This window comes from Doryrhamphus excisus, linkage group LG3 (genome assembly GCF_037039965.1).
Source record: "Doryrhamphus excisus strain RoL-2023G ecotype Guam linkage group LG3, RoL_Dexc_Guam_v1.1, whole genome shotgun sequence".
NCBI classification, from domain to species: domain Eukaryota; kingdom Metazoa; phylum Chordata; class Actinopteri; order Syngnathiformes; family Syngnathidae; genus Doryrhamphus; species Doryrhamphus excisus.
Window position 1 is genome coordinate 7,563,537 of NC_136359.1, and position 20,673 is coordinate 7,584,209.

Sequence of the window (20,673 nt, forward strand, 5' to 3'; positions counted from 1 at the left end):
CATGTTGGGGGACGGTTACCTATACTTCTTTGTGGGCCGGGAGGGGGCTTTTGTACTGCCTTAACACTGTCGCCACCCGATCTGTGGTCCAGGTTCTCGGTGTTTGGCCTGGGGTCCAGGGCCTACCCGCACTTCTGCGCCTTTGCCCACGCCATAGACACGCTCTTTGAGGAGCTCGGGGGGGAGCGCATCCTCCGCATGGGGGAGGGAGATGAGCTGTGCGGCCAGGAGGAGTCCTTCAGAACCTGGGCCAAGAAGGTCTTTAAGGTTGGTTGATTGTCCTGTGATTGCTTAACAAAGTCCAAAGCCAAGGACAGACTTCATTACTATTCAGACTCCAAATGTTTGGTAGGTCGCTGCTTCAGTAATGGCCTCCTCTCCCTCTTTCTTTACACACCCAGGCTGCCTGCGACGTGTTCTGTGTGGGCGACGACGTCAACATCGAGAAGGCCAACAACTCTTTGATCAGCAACGACCGCAGCTGGAAGAAAAGCAAGTTCCGCCTGACGTACCACGCAGAGGCGCCTGCTCTCACTGACGGTAACCCGCGGGGGTCCCCCTTCATGCACGGGGCCCCTGTCCTCTGCTGGTCCCACCCCGTGTCCTCTGCTGGTCCCGCCCCATGTCCTCTGCTGGTCCCGCTCCTCACCGGACTAATTACACACATAAATTCAAGCTTTAGAATTGAAAAGGTTCATGGTGGCCAACAAGGTGCAATATGCCATCCGAATACGCTTAAGACAAAAGTTGGGATTCTACGAGGCTGGGCCGTCCATCATCAGGACTGAAAACATTCCACATCCTCCACCGCCGTCACTGAGGCGTTGTGTTTTCTGCTCCACAGCTCTGCACAGCATCCACAAGAAGAGAGTTTATGGGGCCAAAATGCTGGAATCTCAAAACCTCCAAAGTTCCAAATCCAAGTAAGTTATGAGGAGTAGGCTGGTGCCTTGCTACCACCCTTGCTGCCAGGAATCGGCGTGTTCCAAAATAATCATCAATTCATAAATGATGGATGCTTTTGTAGTTAGTAAAAAAAGACATTGAAAGATAGATTGATACCTTTTTCATCTCCATGATACTCTGCTCATTAAAATGGCTACAAATGCTACTGTTCACATTAGCATGTTAACAATGCTAACATACGGCACCTAGTGTGGTAGTGCTAAGTGTCTGTGTATATTAATACTTGAGAATAGCAATAGCAATAGCAATACTTGAGAATATTGCTAGCAATAATTTTGCACTACTTCTATTCATATAAACAGCTAAAATGTTACTATGCTGATGTTAACATTTTAGCAATGCCAACATTAACATGCAAAACCGAGCATGATAGCACTGTCTCTCAATGTTAACATTTCAGAAAATGACAAAAAATGGTACTATGCTAATGTTAGCACGTTAGCAATGCTAACATTAACATTTTAGCATAAAGTGTTTCTATGAGTTCTACTTATAAAAATAGCAAAAAATGTTAATATTAACAATTAGCACGTTAGCAATGTTAACATTATCATGCAAGACCTAGCATGATAGCATTAAGTGCCTGCCAACATTAATAATAATAATAATATGCTAATGCTAATATGCACATTAGCTATGCTAATATTGGCACATTAGGAGTGCTAACATTATGCAAAACCTAGCATGATAGCACTAAGTGTCTGCCAATGTTCATATTCATGAAAATGACAAAAAAATGCTACTGTGTTAATGTTAGCACATTAGCGAGTTCAACTTATAAAAAATAACAGAAAATACGACTCTGCTAATGTTTTTACATTAGCAATGCTCACTGCTAGCATGCTGACAAGTAGCGCGATAGCGCACCGTACATGTCCTGGTTGAGTTGGGCTTCTAGACGAGCCGCAGGGTTCAAAGTTGAAGAAAGAAGTAGCAGCTTTTCCAGTGGAAATGAGGGTAAATAGCAGTTTTCTGTTTTCTGAGGTTAAGCGGCAGGTACGTGCCAAAGCGTGAGCCCAGGCAAGTATGTTTGACGTATGTCAACAGTGATGGACTTCCTTGTGTTCAACAATAATGTACCGTTCATTTATCGCTCTCTCTCTCTCGTGCTCTTTTTTGTCCTTTTCCCAGTCGCTCCACCATATTTGTGCGCCTCGACACAAACAACCACGAAATGCTGAGCTACCACCCCGGCGACCATCTGGGCATCTTTGCCGGCAACCATGAGGACCTGGTGACCGCACTCATAGACAAACTGGAGGACGCGCCACCTGTCAATCAGATAGTCAAAGTGGAGTTCCTGGAGGAGAGGAACACGGCCCTCGGTGTGTGTGTGTGTGTGCAGTATGGGGGAGAGAGACGACTTAAGATGTAACAATGTTCACAACACCTACACTTTGTTGGGCTGGCATGGCTGGGTTGCCATGGCAACGGGCTGACAGCAGAGCGAAAAAGTGAGCGTGTTTTCTCCAGCTATTGGATAGCATGTTTTGCTTTGAGCCTTTTTGCATTTTCTCGGGTGAAACAAGCAAATGAATGTTTAGCTCATTAGCGAATGTTTATTTAGTGGTTGTGCCGTAGCATCGCTGAAACGTGTTGTCACAAATGAAACAGCTACTGCACAGTCAAGCCCCCCCAGGCGGCTTTTCAAGGCAGGGAGTGGCGTCGTGTCCCATTACGTCGTTTTAACACAAGGATCTATGGGTGTGGGTGTTACATTAGTGATCTCTGGAACGTGGCTTGACCCCCCCGTCCCTCTCCCCCTCAGGAGTCATCAGTAACTGGACCAACGAGACCCGTATTCCCCCTTGCACCATCTCTCAAGCCTTCCAGTACTTCCTGGACATCACCACGCCCCCCAGCCCCGTGCTTCTGCAGCAGTTTGCCGCCCTGGCCACCAACAACAAACACAAAAAGAGGCTGGAGGTGCTCAGTAAGGTAACCTCTTTCGCTACCTCTTCCAAGGAAAGTTGCCAAGTGTGCCTCCACAGCAGCCTCATGAGCACCGGACGTGGAAAACGACCATCTCGCTCACTTTTGAGAAAACACACCTTTCCTGACATCATGAACACCTACCAATTTGTATCAGGCTTCGCTACACATCTTAAAACCAAGCTCTACTTCCAACTTCCGTTGGGATGCGGGTGTCTGGCGTCCTCGTTTGGTTTGCACCGTCTCCCCTCCTTTTCTCCCCAGAGCGTACGGAAGCGGCAACTTGTGGGTATCTTTAGCCCGGCTGAGGCCAAGCCGTCAGTCTCACCAGCGTGATGAGTGTCGCCAGAGCCAGAGGTAAAGAAGGAAAGAAGGCTTCTCAATTCGGGAAGCTAAGCCGCTGCGCCGCATCCATTTTTATTTTTGTGTGAACTACATGTGAACTGAAGCTGTCTTTCCTCTTGAATCCTTTTGTGCGTGTGACACAGATTCTCCTTCGTCTGCAGGCACGACCGTCAAGCCGTGTTTGTTTCTGAGAAAAGGAATTGCTAGAGAATCAGCGCTCGGCTTACATCAGACTATATCAGTCCATGACTGGGAAGCAGATTGTGAACAAAGCAAATGTTTGCAAGGCTACAAAGTTTGGCAGGCTAAAATAAGCGCGTCCAAATGTCACTGATGACACACGCAAACTGTTGGCAGAAGCTGCGTGTGCGCTGGCGTCCTGCTCCCGAGTCACAAGTGTTTACACGTCTGAAGAAGTCTGGTGAACCCGCGTCTTCCATTTTGGTCCACTTCCAGTTTGTTCCTGGTTGGACTTTGGAGCATAAAATACTGAAAGGATCCCTGACATGATTTATCAACTTTGCATCAAATATCTTCTATATTCTTTGTATTTATTGTCTACATTCTTCCGTTTCTTTTGCAAAAATGACATTTTAAGTTCTATAAATGTTCAGTCTCATTTCCAGGCTTGGGGGGGGGGCATGGGGATGACACCTCTCAGCTGAAGCGGAGGAAACAAAGGTCGATGCTGGACTTGCTTCAGTATTCAGTATATTTTCCATCCAAATGGTGGTCATGACAATATGTTGCATTGCTGCACAGTATCCCAGCTATACGGTAAGTTAGTTTTCTTTTTCAAAAGAGGAAGCTTCAAGGCAAAAATGGATGATCAAGTGCAGAGAAGGAGAAAGATGGAGGCCCACCTCCAGTTCTGTTCTTCGCAGTTTTCATTTCACTGATTTCACTGACTGCTATGAATGGATGGGATAGTGGATAGGGCTCCATTTTAAGATGTGTAGTGAAGCCTGCTGATTTACAAACTCTGTGTTTGAAGTTCAGTTAGATTTGATTTACTAGTCCATGCTGTTTTCCGTGTTCCAGGGCCTGCAAGAGTACGAGGAGTGGAAGTGGTACAACAACCCCACGCTGGTGGAGGTGCTGGAGGAGTTCCCGTCCATCCAGGTGTCCTCCACCCTGCTGCTCACCCAGCTGCCCCTGCTGCAGCCTCGCTACTACTCCATCAGCTCCTCACCGGACGTGCACCCTGGCGAGATTCACCTCACTGTGGCGGTGGTTTCCTTCCAGGCCAAAAGTCAGTGTGCCGATTCCTTCATGATGTCCCTCTACCAAACACCTTAGGAGAAAACGTTAGCATGCAGGTCAATGACCAGATACGATTGCTGCCAAGCACGTCTCAGGTCAAGACCTGAGACGTGCTTGGCAGCAATCGTGTGCAAAGTACGCTGGGATGCGCTTTAGAGTAGTCACTGTGCAGCTCGTACAGCAGTGCACATTGAGCCTTAATCCTCTTGGGCGTGGAATTGACCAGAGCTGAATGCTATTTTCGTCCTCCATGGTGACATCGCGGGTGGAGCTTGTCCACCCCATGCCAGCCCAACAAATGTAGGTGTGGTGAACATTGTTACATCTTCAGCAAGGCCCTTGATCATCTTGAAGGTGCACCGCAGTCTTGCACACTTCCACTACCATGCTCGTTCACCTCTACCGCTCATGCGAGCTGCACACTGACCACTTGTCCCAGAAAGTATGTTTCCCTCTATAATTGTCTGTCCACAAGATATTCTGTCAAAAAAGCTTGCTGAAGCGTGTGGGCTGCACAGTCTTTTCTCAGACCCGTCATATCTTGCTGTAACATCAACTGATAAGTCGGCCCCACCAGCGAAGAAGGCATTTTGTTGTTGTTGTCTTGTTTCAAAGCCGCAAAGTCAAGTGAGTGAGTCAGCGTCTGTGAAAAGCCTCCACTGGCTGCGAGGAAAATAGCTTGGAATGTTCTCCATCTTTAGCCTCCTTCACACACGCACACACGCACACATACACACAACACCCCCCTCCACCTTCAGGTCACCGCGGCCCCCAGATTGCGAGTGGCGTACGGCATTCAGCTATTCAGGTTTCTGTCTTGGTGTTAATCGCAGTGTGCGGCTGTCACAGCGTGATGATGCTGACGACGGCGATGATGGCGCGCTCCTCTTCTGACCTTCGCAATTAGCACGCGCTCTCCCCGCTCGTCAATTGGCCGCCAAGCGAGGGCGGATGTCGTGCCCCCGCCCGGCCGCTCGCACGTGACACTGCCGTGTAGAATTGTGTCTCTTTTCCCAGGCGAGGGTCTCGGGCCTGGAAAGCGAGTACATGTCGGGGGCCACTCGTCCTTCCCCCACTTAGATCGAGTAGGAGGCGGAGAGGATGCTAAAGTGGCAGCTTGCTAATCATGCTTTTCAGATGGAGAGGGGCCCATCCATCACGGCGTGTGCTCCTCGTGGCTCAACAGGATTGAGAAGGGCGACATGGTGCCGTGTTTTGTCCGAGGGTAAATGCCGCCCAGTATTTGCAAAGCATGAAGAGCATCCTCACTCCCTCTCCTCTGCCACCTTTTAGGGCGCCTTCCTTCCAGCTTCCCAAAGACCACCACGCTCCTTGCATCCTGGTGGGACCGGGCACGGGCATCGCCCCCTTCAGGAGCTTCTGGCAGCAGAGGCTGTTTGACCTTGAGCACAAAGGTGAGGAGTCACATTTTATGGAAGCAAAGGTCGATGTCAAAAGAGGAGAAACCCATTGCTGCCGTTTGGCTGTGACTACACGAGTACAACTCGCCGTGTGTGCTTTTCTACTTTTGGGTGCATAAGTAGGCTGGAGTTTGCCTTTTGGATCGTTTTGACTTTTTATGTTTCTTTTAAAAGTGCAGCAAGATGTTAATGCATCACCTCTTTTTGCCTCTCACGCAAAAAGACGTCTAAATACGCTGCTGGAATCATCTAAGTGGGCCGTCAAGGAGACCTATACCTATGATGCTCATGTTTCCACCCTTTGGATTGAGTGGTGGTCTCCTACAGAGTGGCAAACACAATAACCCCAACCGGAAACCTTCTAGGTCCTCCAGAATCTGAACCTATTCCAGCTGGATTTCCTCGGATTTGTGCTTCTTGCCAAAAAAAACATATAAGGAAGTCACCCCTCTGTGATGTTACAAAGGAACAGTTTAACCATGCCTTTTCAAAGCAAGCGTTCAGGGCCATCCCAAACATCAGGGCTCACTTCCAAATGTTCAAACCTCATATTGGAAACGTTGGCATGGTTTAACACCAGGATCCAACATTCTAACTACATTTATAGCTCAGAAAGGTGGGAAGAGCATCTTAGGTCCCCTTTATGCTATGTCTCAATTCACACACTTACGGTAGGACGTCAGGACGAAACCACAATCAGCACATAAAGGTTGCCGCTCCCTGTGTGTGGCCGTGCTGTAGAAGCGCCCGCCGCAACTTTTTGCATGCGTGCAGTCACTCCATATAAATAATACACAATAGACACAATAGGCGTTTAAAATGACCAATCAGAACCAGAAAGGACTCTATTCAGTTCCTAGCCTTGGAGTGCCATGGCATGGCTCCGATGAATGTGCAAGGCATTATTGGAAGCGTACATCAAGTGCTGAACACACACCTTGCACTCCAACCTCCCTTGGTGTTCACAGCATCAGTGAGTGACATGTGGATGTTTTTCCCCTGGGAATTAAGCAGCTGCTTGCCACTTGTTGATGTCCAAGTGGAATCTGTAGGAATTCTACATTTACAATTCTACATCAACTTTACTTTTTGTCAAATCAACCCACGCAGATCTTTGGACTTGTCTGCACCCTTCATCACAGCCGCTTCTATTGACGCTCATTGCAGCTCTCAAGCACCGGCGATCACCGCTTCCACTTTATAACACTCCTCATACATAGCCGAGATTCATGTTGACAATACAGCAACATTGCTGCCATCTTTAGCCAGTAAGAGTGCAATGCAGGACTGAAAGGTGTAACCCCCCCCACAATGCAGACCAGCCTTGACCACCAGAGCCAAGAAGGTAGAGTTTGGACACAACCCCTTATCGTCTTGCTGCATCACGCCTTCCTGGTAAAATGCACTTGGGTGTCCAAAGTGTGGCGCATTGCAGAAATAAACCCAGCAGAAGTGGAAACATGAAATAACACCCTTTACAGTCCTATTACCCACTATAGTCGTCTAAATATGACATATCAGGCATAAACAACAGTTTACCACCTTCTAAATATGTTTAAACATTATTAGAGCCCTCTAAAATCGAAATAACATACCTATAGTTACTTTTACTGTCCTAGTACCCACTATAGTTGAGTAAATATTACATATTAGACATAAACAACAGTTTACCACCTTCTAAATATGTTTTTCAACATTATTAGAGCCATCTAAAATTTAAATCAAATCCCTTTTGTCACCTTTACAGTCCTATTACCCACTATTGTAGCCATATCAAGCATAAATAACAGTTTACCATCTTCTAAATATGATTTTAAACATTATTAGAGCCCTCTAAAATCAAAATAACATCCCTATAGTTACCTTTACTGTCCTATTACCCACTATAGTTGAGTAAATATGACATATTAGACATAAACAACAGTTTACCACCTTCTAAATATGTTTTTCAACATTATTAGAGCCATCTAAAATTTAAATCCAATCCCTTTTGTCACCTTTACAGTCCTATTACCCACTATTGTAGCCATATCAAGCATAAATAACAGTTTACCACCTTCTAAATATGTTTTTAAACATTATTAGAGCCCTCTAAAATCAAAATAACATCCCTATAGTTACCTTTACTGTCCTATTACCCACTATAGTTGAGTAAATATGACATATTAGACATAAACAACAGTTTACCACCTTCTAAATATGTTTTTCAACATTATTAGAGCCATCTAAAATTTAAATTAAATCCCTTTTGTCACCTTTACAGTCCTATTACCCACTATAGTAGCCTAAATATGACATATCAGGCATAAACAACCTTCTAAATATTTTTTAGCAACATTAGAGCCCTCTAAAATTGAAATAACACCCCTATAGTCCGATTATAGTCCTATTAGCCACTATAGTAGACATAATCATAGATAACAAGACATGGCTTGCCTGTGCTCTCCAGGGATCGAGGCGTGCCCCATGATCCTGGTGTTTGGCTGTCGGCAGTCAGAGATGGATCACATCTACAAGGAGGAGACCATCCAGGCTAAGAACAAGGAGGTGTTCAAGGAGCTCTATGCGGCCTATTCCAGAGAGCCCGGCAAACCAAAGGTAGCAGAGCTCATAAAAGAGAGCTGAAGTGTCCGTGGTGCTTCTGTATGCATTGGAAAGATTGTACACCTGATGTTGCGTGCAGAAATACGTGCAGGATGTTCTACGTGAGCAGCTGTCGGAGAGAGTGTACCAGTGCCTGAGGGAGGAGGGAGGACACATCTACGTGTGCGGAGATGTCACCATGGCGGGCGACGTTCTCAAGACGGTGCAGCAAATCATCAAGCAGGAGGGCAACATGAGCCTGGAGGACGCCGGCTTCTTCATCAGCAGGCTGCGGGTACGAGGCGCAATCGTTCAAGACAAAAACAAATACGTACGTGTCCACCTCCGACCTGTCTTCCCCGCCTGCCATTCACAGGATGAGAACCGCTACCATGAGGACATCTTCGGGGTCACCCTGCGCACTTACGAGGTCACCAACCGACTGCGGTCCGAGTCCATCGCCTACATCGAGGAGAGCAAGAAAGATTCTGATGAGTAAGTGGAGCTTTTCCACTCTGAGAATGCTTGTGGGGCATGAAAAGTGGCAAAGTGACCTCATTCTCCTTTAAGAACACAGCCAGTACAACACAGCAGCGACAGAACCAATGTTGTCATTTCTAGACGACCTCATGTAACCACACCCACAGCTAGTTTTAAAGTGCATGCAGAGGTAAATCAAGGCGGTGGAATCTTGCGGAGTTGGAGGTTGCCCACAGCCACATGTTAGTTTTGGTGGCCCTGGCTGTGGAATCACTATCATAACAGGTGCCAGTTAGTATCTCCTACATCTGCATTATTAGCTATCGTACAAGCGGGGGCTAAATAATGCAAAATAATATGTCCTCACCAGAGATGAGGATGAACCCCAGGGGTGTTTTGCTTTCGTGTGCCAATACTTTAGCCTGCAACCATTTTGTAATAGTAACAGTAGAACCCGCTGAAACTGGTTCAATGTGTTCTTCAGTCGACCTTGATAAACAAGGTGGAGCATTTTTGTCAACATAAACTTTGCTATTTCTATTAGAGACACGGGAATAGTCAAATATCCTGACATGACGACGAGCACTTGACTACTACCAGAAGAAGCAGAGGATGAGAGGCCAGCAAGGTGCACTGTATTCGGGCATACGCTCTGAGCAGTTGGCGTGACGCCGCAGAGGTCTCTGGCTAACGCTTCACGTGGAGTCTTCCTCAGAAAGCCAGTGTTTCTTTCCAAGCGAGCTCAGGGGTAGTTAAAAATGAAAGGAGCGCTTGATTTGTTCACCTGCACAGTACGGGTACGCTCACCTCATTGGAACGTTTTTTTTTTTTTTTCATGTTGCCCCATGTTGCGGAATTGTTTCTGTCTAGTTCTGCAGCATTAAAATGTAGCTTCCTGTTCAGCACAAAGTAAGCTTCAAAGTAAGAGCATTGCAGCCTTGGTTTGGATTCTACCGAAGCAACAAAGGAAATACTCCCATTCCATTTCTTTTTCGATTACTTGCCACCGGAAAAAGATTTGTTGTCGTGGAGACGAACGATGAAAGGACCCCAGCAGCCTTGTTAGTGTAAAATACTGTATGCAAACACAAGAATGTAAATACAAATATAGATGTAGAGGAAGTCAACATGTTGACATACATGGGTGGACTTTCACTGGAATACGAATGATGATGATAATAAACGTTGGCGGCACAGATTTATGACGACTCGTACATCCCGTTATGGACAGGAAATGTACACACATACACACGTGTACGCACGTGTGTACACACGTGTACACACAGGTACACATGTGTACACACGTGTGCAGGCTTCCAGATTGATGATACTGTAGCTTTCTTTGTGTTTCCTTCATGAATGCGTGGGCTTTTGTACCGCGCATTTCCACTCCTCAAGGCACTCTGTCTCCATCTTCCATCGAAGCGCTGGAAACGCACACTGACTGTAAACATGTCACCACGTCAACACGCATGCAAACAAGTGTGTAACCATGGCAACACGTGGGGAACGCGGCAAAGCTGGGGCCCGTGTGCTGGTGGTGTGCTACGTCTCTCTTTCTGTGTGCATCCCCGCAGGGTCTTCTGCTCCTAGGCCCGCCACGTGATGGCGATGATGACGGCGGCAGAAGGGGCGCCAGGATGCAGCAGCTCTGTTTCGACAATACTGTGCCAATTTTTCTACTGTAAAAAAAGAAAGGAAGTAAGAAGATATATATAGATATAGATATATATATATACTGTATGTTGATGTGTTTCTTTTTTATACTGTCTGTTCCGCTGAGGCTCGTTATGCTGATGGGTCGTCTTTACCTGTAACCACCTGCCTTCATTGTGAATGCATGACCTGAGACTCAAGAATATAATCCAAGTCTGTGTGTGTCCGTGCTGCACCGCAGGCTTCCTGTTCCGTTTGTGGGGCGTGTAACTGCCACAAAAAAGAAAAAAAGCTTCATCGGCTGGGGCGGGGGTGGGGGGGTTGCGCCGCAATGCATGATGGGATGTGTGAGTGTCCCTTGTTTGCGTGTGTTGTCCAGGGACGTAGACAGAGGCCATGCTATAATCCAGCAAATACACACAGCCCACGGAAGCGTGATAGTTCAGTGAAGGACATCATACCACTACACTACCTGGTTGTTCCTTTCACTGTCAAATGAAAACGCAGGAAAACGTGTATGGTATCCTCACCTCGCCACCACTCCCTCTTGCATTCGCTAGCATTCTCCTCTGTGGCCAGCAGGAGGCGATGTTTTGGCCAAAAGAAATGCACTTCCATTGATGGCCCACAGGGGCGATGTTCTCCAGTCGGAACTCTGACCGCAGCGTCCATCTTGTTCCACCTTTGAATCAGTCACTTGTTTGCTGTAAATGGAAGTGCCATTCTAGAACCTTCTAAGTCACATTTTATTTGCATTTGCACCTTGCACATTCGTTTGCCTCGTCGTTCGCGTTCTGAAATCCTTTGCTTCTACGGAAAATGGCCCCGCTCACATTTGCAGTTCATTCATTGTCCATGGTCAGCAGGGGCGGTGCTTTGTGTTTCAGAAAATGATGGACAGGAGATTGATGGACAGGAGATTGAAAATCTTGTTCAGATTTTCAATCATTATTAGCCAAATGGAATACATCTCTTCCATATGTTGGACTTTTAAAAGATTTGGAATCAATGAATATTCTCCCCCAAATCCTTTGAAGCTGTATTTCAAAACAAAAAACAGATTTGTCAGGATTTTGTTCAGATTTTGAGTCAGTGTTTGATTTTCCTGAAATCTTTTGCTATTTTCAAAGATCTACATATAAAGTCGTTTTTACAGCGCCTTATTTTTACCTATTTTGGGGCGTTCATTCATAAATGACTATTTTGGAATAGGTTTAAGTTCTATTTTATGAAAACGAGTTATACTGACGTGTCTTGTGTCATTTTCAGCAAAGAGATTTTGTTCAGATTTTGAATACATTTGGATTTCCCTAAAATGTTGCTCCATTTTAGAACATTTACTTCCAAGGTTTATGACGTCAACCTTATTTTCCAAAGTCTCATTTTGACTTGTTTGAAGTCCTTTCAAGCAGATTTTTTTTCAGATTTTGAATCCGAGATTTCTTTTTGCCCCATCAGAGGAGATTTCATGTGATATTTGAAGTCATATTTCAAAGACGGTAACAGACGTATTCAGTCGGCTTTGCGGTTTTGCGTTGTCAACTTCTGGATTCATGGTTGTTTGGCTTCCACGTCATTTTCTCCCAGAAATGTCGGCCAAATCCAGAGCTGTCGCTGGGAAAACAATTCAAGTTGTGGGATTCGGTGAGATGTAGATGTTAGGAAAGACAGCGGCCTCGGCTCGGTTCTCCTCAGCCCAGACTGACGTTCCTCTGCGGGGAACGTGGTCTTCAAGAGAACACTCCCACGGATGAAGGTCTCCTCTCCCGGATGAAGGACAGGTGCTTTGTTTGTTTGTATGGGAAGGGGCGTGGTTACGTTGGCGGTGTAAAGTGTGTAACGGCCTGACTCTTACATGCAGTACCTGTACTCATAAGACAGTATAGAGTACACAGTACAGTATATAGCCTCTATAGAAATATAAACCACTTGGGTCTTTTCCCAGAATGTATTTTGAATATGTCAAAGGGTAAAAGAAGATCAAGACAAATGCATGGTGATGTTCTCGTGCTCGTGTATGACCAGCACCGTGTCGGCCCGTCTGTGTCGTGACTTTCTTTGTCCGGTGGGCTTTTGGGCGGCTTCCTGTCCTTCCCGCCTTCTCTGCTTTCTTTTGTTCTTTCTTTAGGGCTCTAATTTTGTAGACCAGGCACAGGGCGTGCCAACGGGGTGAGGCCAGCGCACTTTGCAAATTTAGTGAGCAGTGCAGTCTGGCGCAGCGCAACCACGCCTCCACGCCTCCATCCCTCCCACAAAAAGGCAAAAATGTCCATGCTGGTTCAGCCGCTGACATTCAGTAGTGGTTGCTGTCATTGGTTTTTACGCTGAAATGTGTGACACTCTTCGCTGTGCCTGGGCTTCGCCTGCGCCCCAAATAGACCAGGTCTAGCGTACTGTTTTGTCACAAAACTGTCAAAATGTGGACTCCTCCCCCGGTGCGCTGCGTCCATCTCAGCGCAGTCCAGTCTACTGAATGACCAAATTGGCTGCGCACAGTGGCGCCCTGGACCACGTCACCACTGCCTGGGCTGCGCCACAAAATTAGAGCCCTCAGTGTCTTTGCATTTTTGGCTGCTGCTCTAAAGAACACATGTGATCCCGTTGATTTTGATGGCCTCCATTGCCAGGACATTCCTACATCGAATGTGTCCACTGCAAGGACTTGGCTTTGACCAATAAACCACAACATTTACCAAATACTCTCTCGCCTTCCTCTCTTTCTTCACGTGTACTCCTACACCAGCACACTGCTCCTCTCATATAGAGGATCTTTGACTCGCCTTTTTTGCAGCAGATTCCCAAAAACAGCAGAGCGCTCCTGCCCTACACCACATTGGTGTCTCGAAATAGGTTCTAAAAAAAACGGCACACCCCTCTGTCATTGAAAGGATGTTTGACTCGTGTTTTGCACTCTTCTTAAATGGAGCACAGTGCTACTACTAGCATAGGGGATCTTCGGCTAGTGTTTTTTCAATAAGTCACACAGAGGATCTTTGATGAGCACACCTGTCAAGTAGAAGATCTTTGATTAATTAGGTCCTTAACAGAGTCTGTTCAAAGCAGGATCTTTGTCTACGTAGGTCCTGAAATACTTCTGCCTATAGACCATCTTTGTAAGTAAGATTTCTTCATTAAAAAAAAAAAGCAGAGCGCTCTTGTTATGTTGAGGATCTTTGCGTGCAGCAGAGTGTGCGGTGAGGGATCAAGGGTCGATAGTGCAGGTGGGCGTGGATGGGAGGCGTCCCCACGGCAGCCAGTCAACAAAGCCGCCTCCGTGCAGTGCAGGGATTGAACAGGAGGAAGACAACATGACTTCTCAAGTTGCCTCGTTGTGCGTACGTGAAGAAGACGTCCATGGTGGACCTTCAAGGGAGACCTTTACCTTGCTGAGGAAACGCCAACCTTGATGGGAGGTGGCATGCGTGGGGTGACGAGCCACTGCGCCGCCCCGATGTGGATGTTTCAGACAGAGGTGAGGAAGACGCTGGATCTGAAGGTGCTGTAGACTGGACAAAAGAATTTGAACACAGATGCTGTCCTCTGTTGTCTCATCCCGATTGTCTCATATCTCATGTTTGGCATCTGTCTCATGCCTCGTGTCTTCTCTCACAGCTCGTCTCAAGTCTCATCTCTGATGCTTCTCAGCTCATCTCATGTCTCACACCTCATCCTCAAACCTCCTGTTTGAAATTAGTGTTATGGACTTTAAAAGCTAAGCAGGCTGAATGAGAATGAGAAGATTGACGTGAGCGTCGAGCATTGCGGCGGAAAGGACTCATTAATTCCAAGTCAGGTCCCCCCCAGGAGGACGGAGCGTGTTAAGTCCTCTCATTCCAGCAGCTCATGTACGTACATAACCTCACACGCTAACGCCACCCCACCATCTGCACGCTTCAAGTTGACACACGCTGACTCCTCCTCCTTCCCTCTTAACTTCCTGTGCAGCTTCGACGTGTCTCATATTTCGTACCTACATCACCTTTCTTGCCTTATGTCTCCAGACTGAGGTTCTCATGCCTCATGTCTTATCCCTCCTGTTTGAAACATGTCTTTTGTCTCATGCTTGTTGGCATTGATTCACGTCTCTTGTCTCATCCCCCATGTCTCATACTTGATGCCTTACTGTTCTTGTGTCACATCTCATACCTCATGACTCATATCTGTCCTATGTCTTGTCTCATATCCTTGGTCTCGTTTCTTATGTTTCTTGTTCCACGCCACAAACCTCATGTTTCACATCTGTCTCATATCTCATACCTAATGTCTATCTCATATCTTATGTCTCATGTTTCATGTCTCACATCTCATGTCTTACATCTGCCTTATGTTTTATATCTCATGCCCAATGTCTTACATCTGTCTTATGTCTCTTACCTCATGTCTTACATCTGTCCTATGTCTTATATGTCATGCCCGATGTCTTACATCTGTCCTATGTCTCATATGTCATGATTCAACTCTGTCTTGTCTATGTCTTGTCCAGGGCCCACTGGTGCATGTTGTCTCCGTGGAGACAACGCTGTGGTGTTATGAAACGTGTTATTGGACGTGTGCAGCTGCCAGTCATGCTGCTGTGTTGGAATAAAGGAAAAGTCCTCCTTGGTCTTTCTGTCAAATGTCTTTTTCCTTGGATCTTCCTCACCCGGCTGGCTGGGTGTTCTATTACAAGGATGATGATGATGATGATGATGTTTGTAGGGGAGCAAAGTGCTGGCGGTCACCGTGGCAACCAACACTTCAATCCTCAGCCTCAACCTGCCACATAATGGCCTGGGGAGGTCAGGCGGAGCTGCCGTGGCCCACGTGCTGACGGAGAATCGTCACATGACAGGTGCTTGTCTCACATGCACACACACACATGCACACTCTTTGTTGTGTTAAATGTCAGTTGGCACATCCTATACAGATGGTGTTCATAAGTATTTGGACAGTGACACACGGGGAGAACCACCATTTTGCAGTAGGTCCTTAAAAGCCGTAGAGTGCTCCTGTCCCATAGAGGATCTTTGCCCAGTGTACCTCGCATTGACGTTAAATCGGAAATAAGAACCCCCACCCTGGGAGGCCCTAACCCCATTTGTGTGAATGTGGCGGATGTGCTTGGCCAGCTGGCTGATGAAGAGCAGCAGCGTGCAGCGGGTCTACACATGGCAAGGCGAGGATTTGGGGAGATGGAAGAGCGAGACGAGCGTCTGGATGGGGGGGCCGCCGGCAGACTGTGGCATTCAAAGGAGGGTTGGCCCTCATTAAGCGGCCTTGGGGTTGTCACGCTTATGAACTCCGTGGCGACACCGCCATCGCGTCGTGTTCGTTGGGGGGGGCACGGCAGCGTGGAGCTGCTTCTTCGGTGCACGTTGGAAATGCCATTTCCTGCTCTTTTATACTGAAAGGACTCAGACGCTGGCCTCCAACTTTATTGGAAAGTTGGTCTCAACAAACTTCATCAGCTTCTTTTCGGGAAGTTTGCCTATTATTATTATTCATTCATTCATTTTATTAATCTTATTATTATTAGTCTTATTACAACTTCTTGCCAAAACCAATTTGACCAAAAATTTAATTTTATTTGGGTTTTTCATAATATTGCAATTACTTGATGTTATTATTCCTCCTGATATTACCACTTTCATATCGTAAAATTGGGACTTTTTTTCCATTCGATTATGATATTGGATTTTAATTTCCAAAAATAAACAGCATTTTTTTTCCATTTTTGCTGTTTTTTTCATTTAATCACTCTTTGAAAGTCATCTTTGTGCATTTGAAAAAATATTATGACTTTATTGCCATCATGTTCCCAAAAATGACAACGTGATCTCGTTTTGTTGGTTTTTCATAATCTGACTTCATATTTGAACGTTCATCTCAGAAAATTACAGCAGTTTTTTTCCATTTTTTCTGTTGTTGTACTGTTGTTTCATTTAAAGTACTTTTACAGTACTTTTGGGGACAGATGCAGAAGACAGGTATGGATGGAGGTTGGACGGGGGTTGGATGGAGATTAGACATGGGTTGGATGGACGTTGGTTGGAGGTTGGACGGGGGTTGGATGGAGATTAGACATGGGTTGGATGGAGGTTGGATGGGGGTTGGATGAAGGTTGGACAGGGGTTGGATGGGAGTTGGACAGGGGTTGGACAGAGGTTGGACGGGGGTTGGATGGAGATTAGACGTGGATTGGACAAAGGTTGGACGGGGGTTGGATGGAGATTAGACGTGGATTGGACAGAGGTTGGATGGAGGTTGGATGGGGGTTGGGTGGAGGTTGGATAGGGGTTGGACAGAGGTAAGACGGGAGTTGGACGGGGTTGGACAGAGGTTGGACAGAGGTTGGACGGGGTCTGGATGGGGGTTGGATGGGTGTTGGACAGAGGTTGAATGGGGGTTGGATGGAGGTTGGATAGTGGTTGGAGGGGGGTTGGATGGAGGTTGGATGGGAGTTGAAAGGGGGCTGGATGGAGCTTGAATGGAGGTTGGATGGGGCACTGTCTGAGTAGTTCCTCCTTCAGGGTGAGCCAGGAGTTGGAAAACCTGTAGGAGGCGTAAGGGCCAGTGAAGGTTCATTGTCCTTTCTAGCTTCGCCCCTTCCCTTCATACGTTCTACATGAGTTATGAAACATGTATTAATCCAGCGATGATCTAATTGGGTGTTACGTAATGTCAGTGGGTAGAATAATAGCCTCCTCATTGTGTCAACACAAGAGAAAACGGCCGCTGCCACAAAAAGGCTTGAAGTGGCATCAAATAGGGAGCACAACCGGATGCCACTCACCCACAGCTCCCCCATTTTCATGGGGGGGGGGGGGCAGCTATTCTGCTAGAAACTTCTCTGCAACCTCTTTTTACAAAAAGACACCACCTGTCATCTCACCAAAACCCTGCCATTGGCTGGCCCTGCCTCTCCCCCAAGACTGCTGGGGTAGGCTACAGCGTTCCCCCACCCTGGTGAGGACAAGTGGCCTCGAAGATGGATGGATCTTATTTCCCGAACAGGGCAACTTTTGTCTCCAATATTTCTTTTTGGTTTGTTCCATGGGCCAATCATCAAACAGCTGCGGGCCGTGAGCGGCCCCCGAGCCACTCTTTGGGGAAACCAAACGTTGCCACTCCCTCCCACATTTTTGGGGTGAAAAGAAAAGCAGAGTTGAGATGACGTTTCAGCTCTGGGATGCATATAAGACATGTAGCGAAGCCTGGCCTGTGTCCTGGGCGGAGCCAAGGGATGAATCGGCGTGTTGCCACCCGATGTGTTTACCTCGTAATGACGTGCCGATGGTCTGAAAGCGAGTGGCTAAAAATAGTCCCCAATTAAAGCCTCACTGACCTTCAAAGTTTGTCGCCTCCAAAAGCGGCGCTTTGGCGAGTTGAAAGAAGCGAGTGACTTTGACAGGACTCCAGAGTACCTGCCCGCTTCTCCTAATCCGCGCTAATCCAGCAGCAAAGGCTGTGATGTCGACTTTGACATTGAGGAGGTCTTCCTGAGGATTTCTTGGTTTGCCACTTTGGAAGAAAAGAAACCCCCCCCACTCAAACAAGACTGCCACGCATCCCACCCTTCCTGGAGACCGCAGGAGCCGCTGTGGCATCTGTAAAGCTGACCTTTATCCAGTTTGTTTCTCAGCAGGACCTTCTTACCTAATGCCCTTCATCAGCTGGTCCTCGTGTATTATTCTGGGAATAAGATGAGAAGCGGTCACAAGTGTATGTGCGGACTCAGGAAGGGAGATGTCGGGGAGCCAAACTGTGGCCTGGGGGCCATTTGCAGCCCGCTGATCTCACTGTTCTCGCTGTTCTAGGAATGTCAGGTAACGAGAAACCTTGAACCAAACTGGAAACATCTCCACAAGAACAAAGTCTAGTTATTCCTGGGAAAAATATTTAAGAATTTATTTATTATGACAGAAAAACAAGAAAAAAATGAAATTAAAATATGAAGTCTTATATGAGGGAAGAATATCTTCCACAGCACATGCTTGGAAAAGCACAGAAAAAGACCCCACCAATTCATAACATGGACCAGAAGAACATCTTTAACAATGGAAGAAATATGAATAATATCTCATAATTTCAGGCTGCATGGCGGTCGAGTGCTTCATTGACCCCCCCAATTGCCCAGAGGTATGAATGTGAGTGTGAATGGTTGTTTGTCTATATGTGCCCTGTGATTGGCTGGCGACCAATCCAGGGTGGACCCCGCCTCTCTCCCCAAGACAGCTGGAATAGGCTCCAGCATACCCTTGTGAGGATAAGCGGTAGAAAATGAATTAATCTCACCATATCATCATCATCATATCATCATCATATCATCATCATATCATCATGTCATCATCATATCATCATCATATCATGTCATCATCATCTCATCATCATGTCATCATCATCATCATATCATCATCATGTCATCATCATCATGTCATCATCATGTCATCATGTCATCACTCGCCTTTATGACAAATGTTGACTAGAAATCAGAAGGAGGCGGTTTTCTGAGCGTGCCATACAGTCACAGCAGATTCTCATCCAAACCGGACCATCTGTCACGGTACGGCATGTCTGTGTTGCGGTGCGACCCCAGGATGCAGAGAGCAGGACCAATAGCAGGTAAATAATATTTATTTTTGCTATAATAGCAGCAGCAGAAAAAGGCAACTCAGGTAGCAGTAGGACAAACTAACAATGATCCAACAAAAGGAGAAGCACACACCTGAACTAAATAGACCGCACAAATTAGGGACAGGTGTGGGTGGCTATGGCAACAAAGGCAGAGGCGGCAAAACAGGAAGTCCAATACAAAACCAGAGTGTTCAAAAGGGAAACCATAGCCCAGACAGGGAACATAGACAAACTGTCACGCACGAACCCACACAGGGCGTGACACCATCAGCTAGCGTCACACTGGAGGGAAAATGCGGCGATATTTGGCTTTCGGCCCTTTCCAGGTTTGACGACCACATGGATGATCCCGTCCACATCCGTCACCGAACATCCGCACGGTCTTTTAACACACACAGCACAGCAGCACGGTGAGGTTCTACCTTCTACAGGCACTTGCATCGCCTCGCTCTGCCTTTGGTGGAACTTTCTTTCACACCATTCCGATCACGGCACCAAGAGGATGCTGGGAAAGATGCCCGCTACAAAGAACCAAAGTGCTTTAGGAATGGAACGTCCTCCTCTCCTATAGGGTGGCTGCACGTGACCGCCTCTTTTAGGAATGGAAACCTTCAGCGCTCCAGCGAGTCGCTGGCGTGTGCTGCTCTTAAACATCCACTCTGGGATCAACACGGGCTCGAATGTGCTCGGAGAAATCCGTCACCGTCGGCAGCTTCGGTGTTTTTTTGTTGGCGTTGAGAACTGAGCCAATCACTCGCGTGCGAGTCTCAATCCGAGTGTGAAATTGCTTCGTTGAAGAAGAATTGGATTGTTTCCGCTGATGTTAGACGGTTGCTGATTCCTTTTTTGTTTGTTTGGTTCCAGAGATTGAAACCCGAGCTCCCGGAAGCCGACGAATTTCCTTTTTATTGTCTTTCAAACGTTCCGACTCCCCTGGGAGCTCATTGGCTGCTTTTTCCTTGTGGTGGGAGAACATTCACGGGATTCATTAAGCTGGAAATGGAAGTCATAGCCGTAATGAGTGCAAAGCATTTGCACCCTTTCCTCCTGCGGGGGGGGACCCAATTTTCCAAAAATGATAACTTCATTGTTGTTTCTTTCTCATATAGTTAAAAAAATAACTTTTAAATATTTTAACTACTAAAATGACTGAACTCACATGTAAATTATTCTTTATTCATGAAATTATTCTTACATTTCATATTTAATTTGGATCATTTTAAGAATATAATTTGTTTTTTTAAGACATGACCTGAGCACACAAAAGGAGAGTCTTTCCCGCGCAGAGCCACACTGACATCTGCTGGTTTGTCTGCGCAGTCGAGATGCGCGAGTCCTGAACGAGTCCTTCGAAACTCGCGAGTCTTTCATTGAATTGGGACTCACGGATACTCGTCACTCACCCCTGCTACCG

At 46.7% G+C, this 20,673-nt stretch overlaps 1 protein-coding gene and 1 long non-coding RNA gene across 8 annotated transcripts in view; both read left to right on the forward strand.

The window, feature by feature from the left end:
• Window positions 1-13,343, forward strand: part of nos1 (nitric oxide synthase 1 (neuronal)) — a 42,225-nt gene extending 28,882 nt beyond the window's left edge. For 5 of the 6 annotated variants that reach the window (XM_078789557.1, XM_058069600.2, XM_078789556.1 and 2 more), the window contains 12 exons: window positions 93-267; window positions 402-540; window positions 845-923; window positions 2,098-2,291; window positions 2,735-2,904; window positions 4,285-4,495; window positions 5,644-5,731; window positions 5,800-5,921; window positions 8,377-8,525; window positions 8,611-8,805; window positions 8,887-9,005; window positions 9,535-10,546. In XM_078789557.1, coding sequence (XP_078645683.1) covers window positions 93-267; window positions 402-540; window positions 845-923; window positions 2,098-2,291; window positions 2,735-2,904; window positions 4,285-4,495; window positions 5,644-5,731; window positions 5,800-5,921; window positions 8,377-8,525; window positions 8,611-8,805; window positions 8,887-9,005; window positions 9,535-9,580 — 1,687 coding nt within the window. In that variant the 3' untranslated portion in view covers window positions 9,581-10,546. Of the gene's footprint in view, window positions 1-92; window positions 268-401; window positions 541-844; window positions 924-2,097; window positions 2,292-2,734; window positions 2,905-4,284; window positions 4,496-5,643; window positions 5,732-5,799; window positions 5,922-8,376; window positions 8,526-8,610; window positions 8,806-8,886; window positions 9,006-9,534; window positions 10,547-10,567 lie in introns of those variants that run through there. The other variant, XM_078789559.1, reaches the window with a different exon arrangement.
• Window positions 13,344-13,724: 381 nt separating this feature from the next.
• Window positions 13,725-15,239, forward strand: LOC144898268 (uncharacterized). 2 transcript variants are annotated; one of them, XR_013627175.1, is made up of 4 exons: window positions 13,725-13,759; window positions 13,830-14,118; window positions 14,259-14,491; window positions 15,130-15,239. It is a non-coding gene; the product is annotated as an uncharacterized LOC144898268 (long non-coding RNA). The 2 variants fall into 2 exon arrangements; XR_013627174.1 differs by having other exon boundaries at window positions 13,757-14,118.
• The last annotated feature ends 5,434 nt before the right edge of the window (window positions 15,240-20,673 follow it).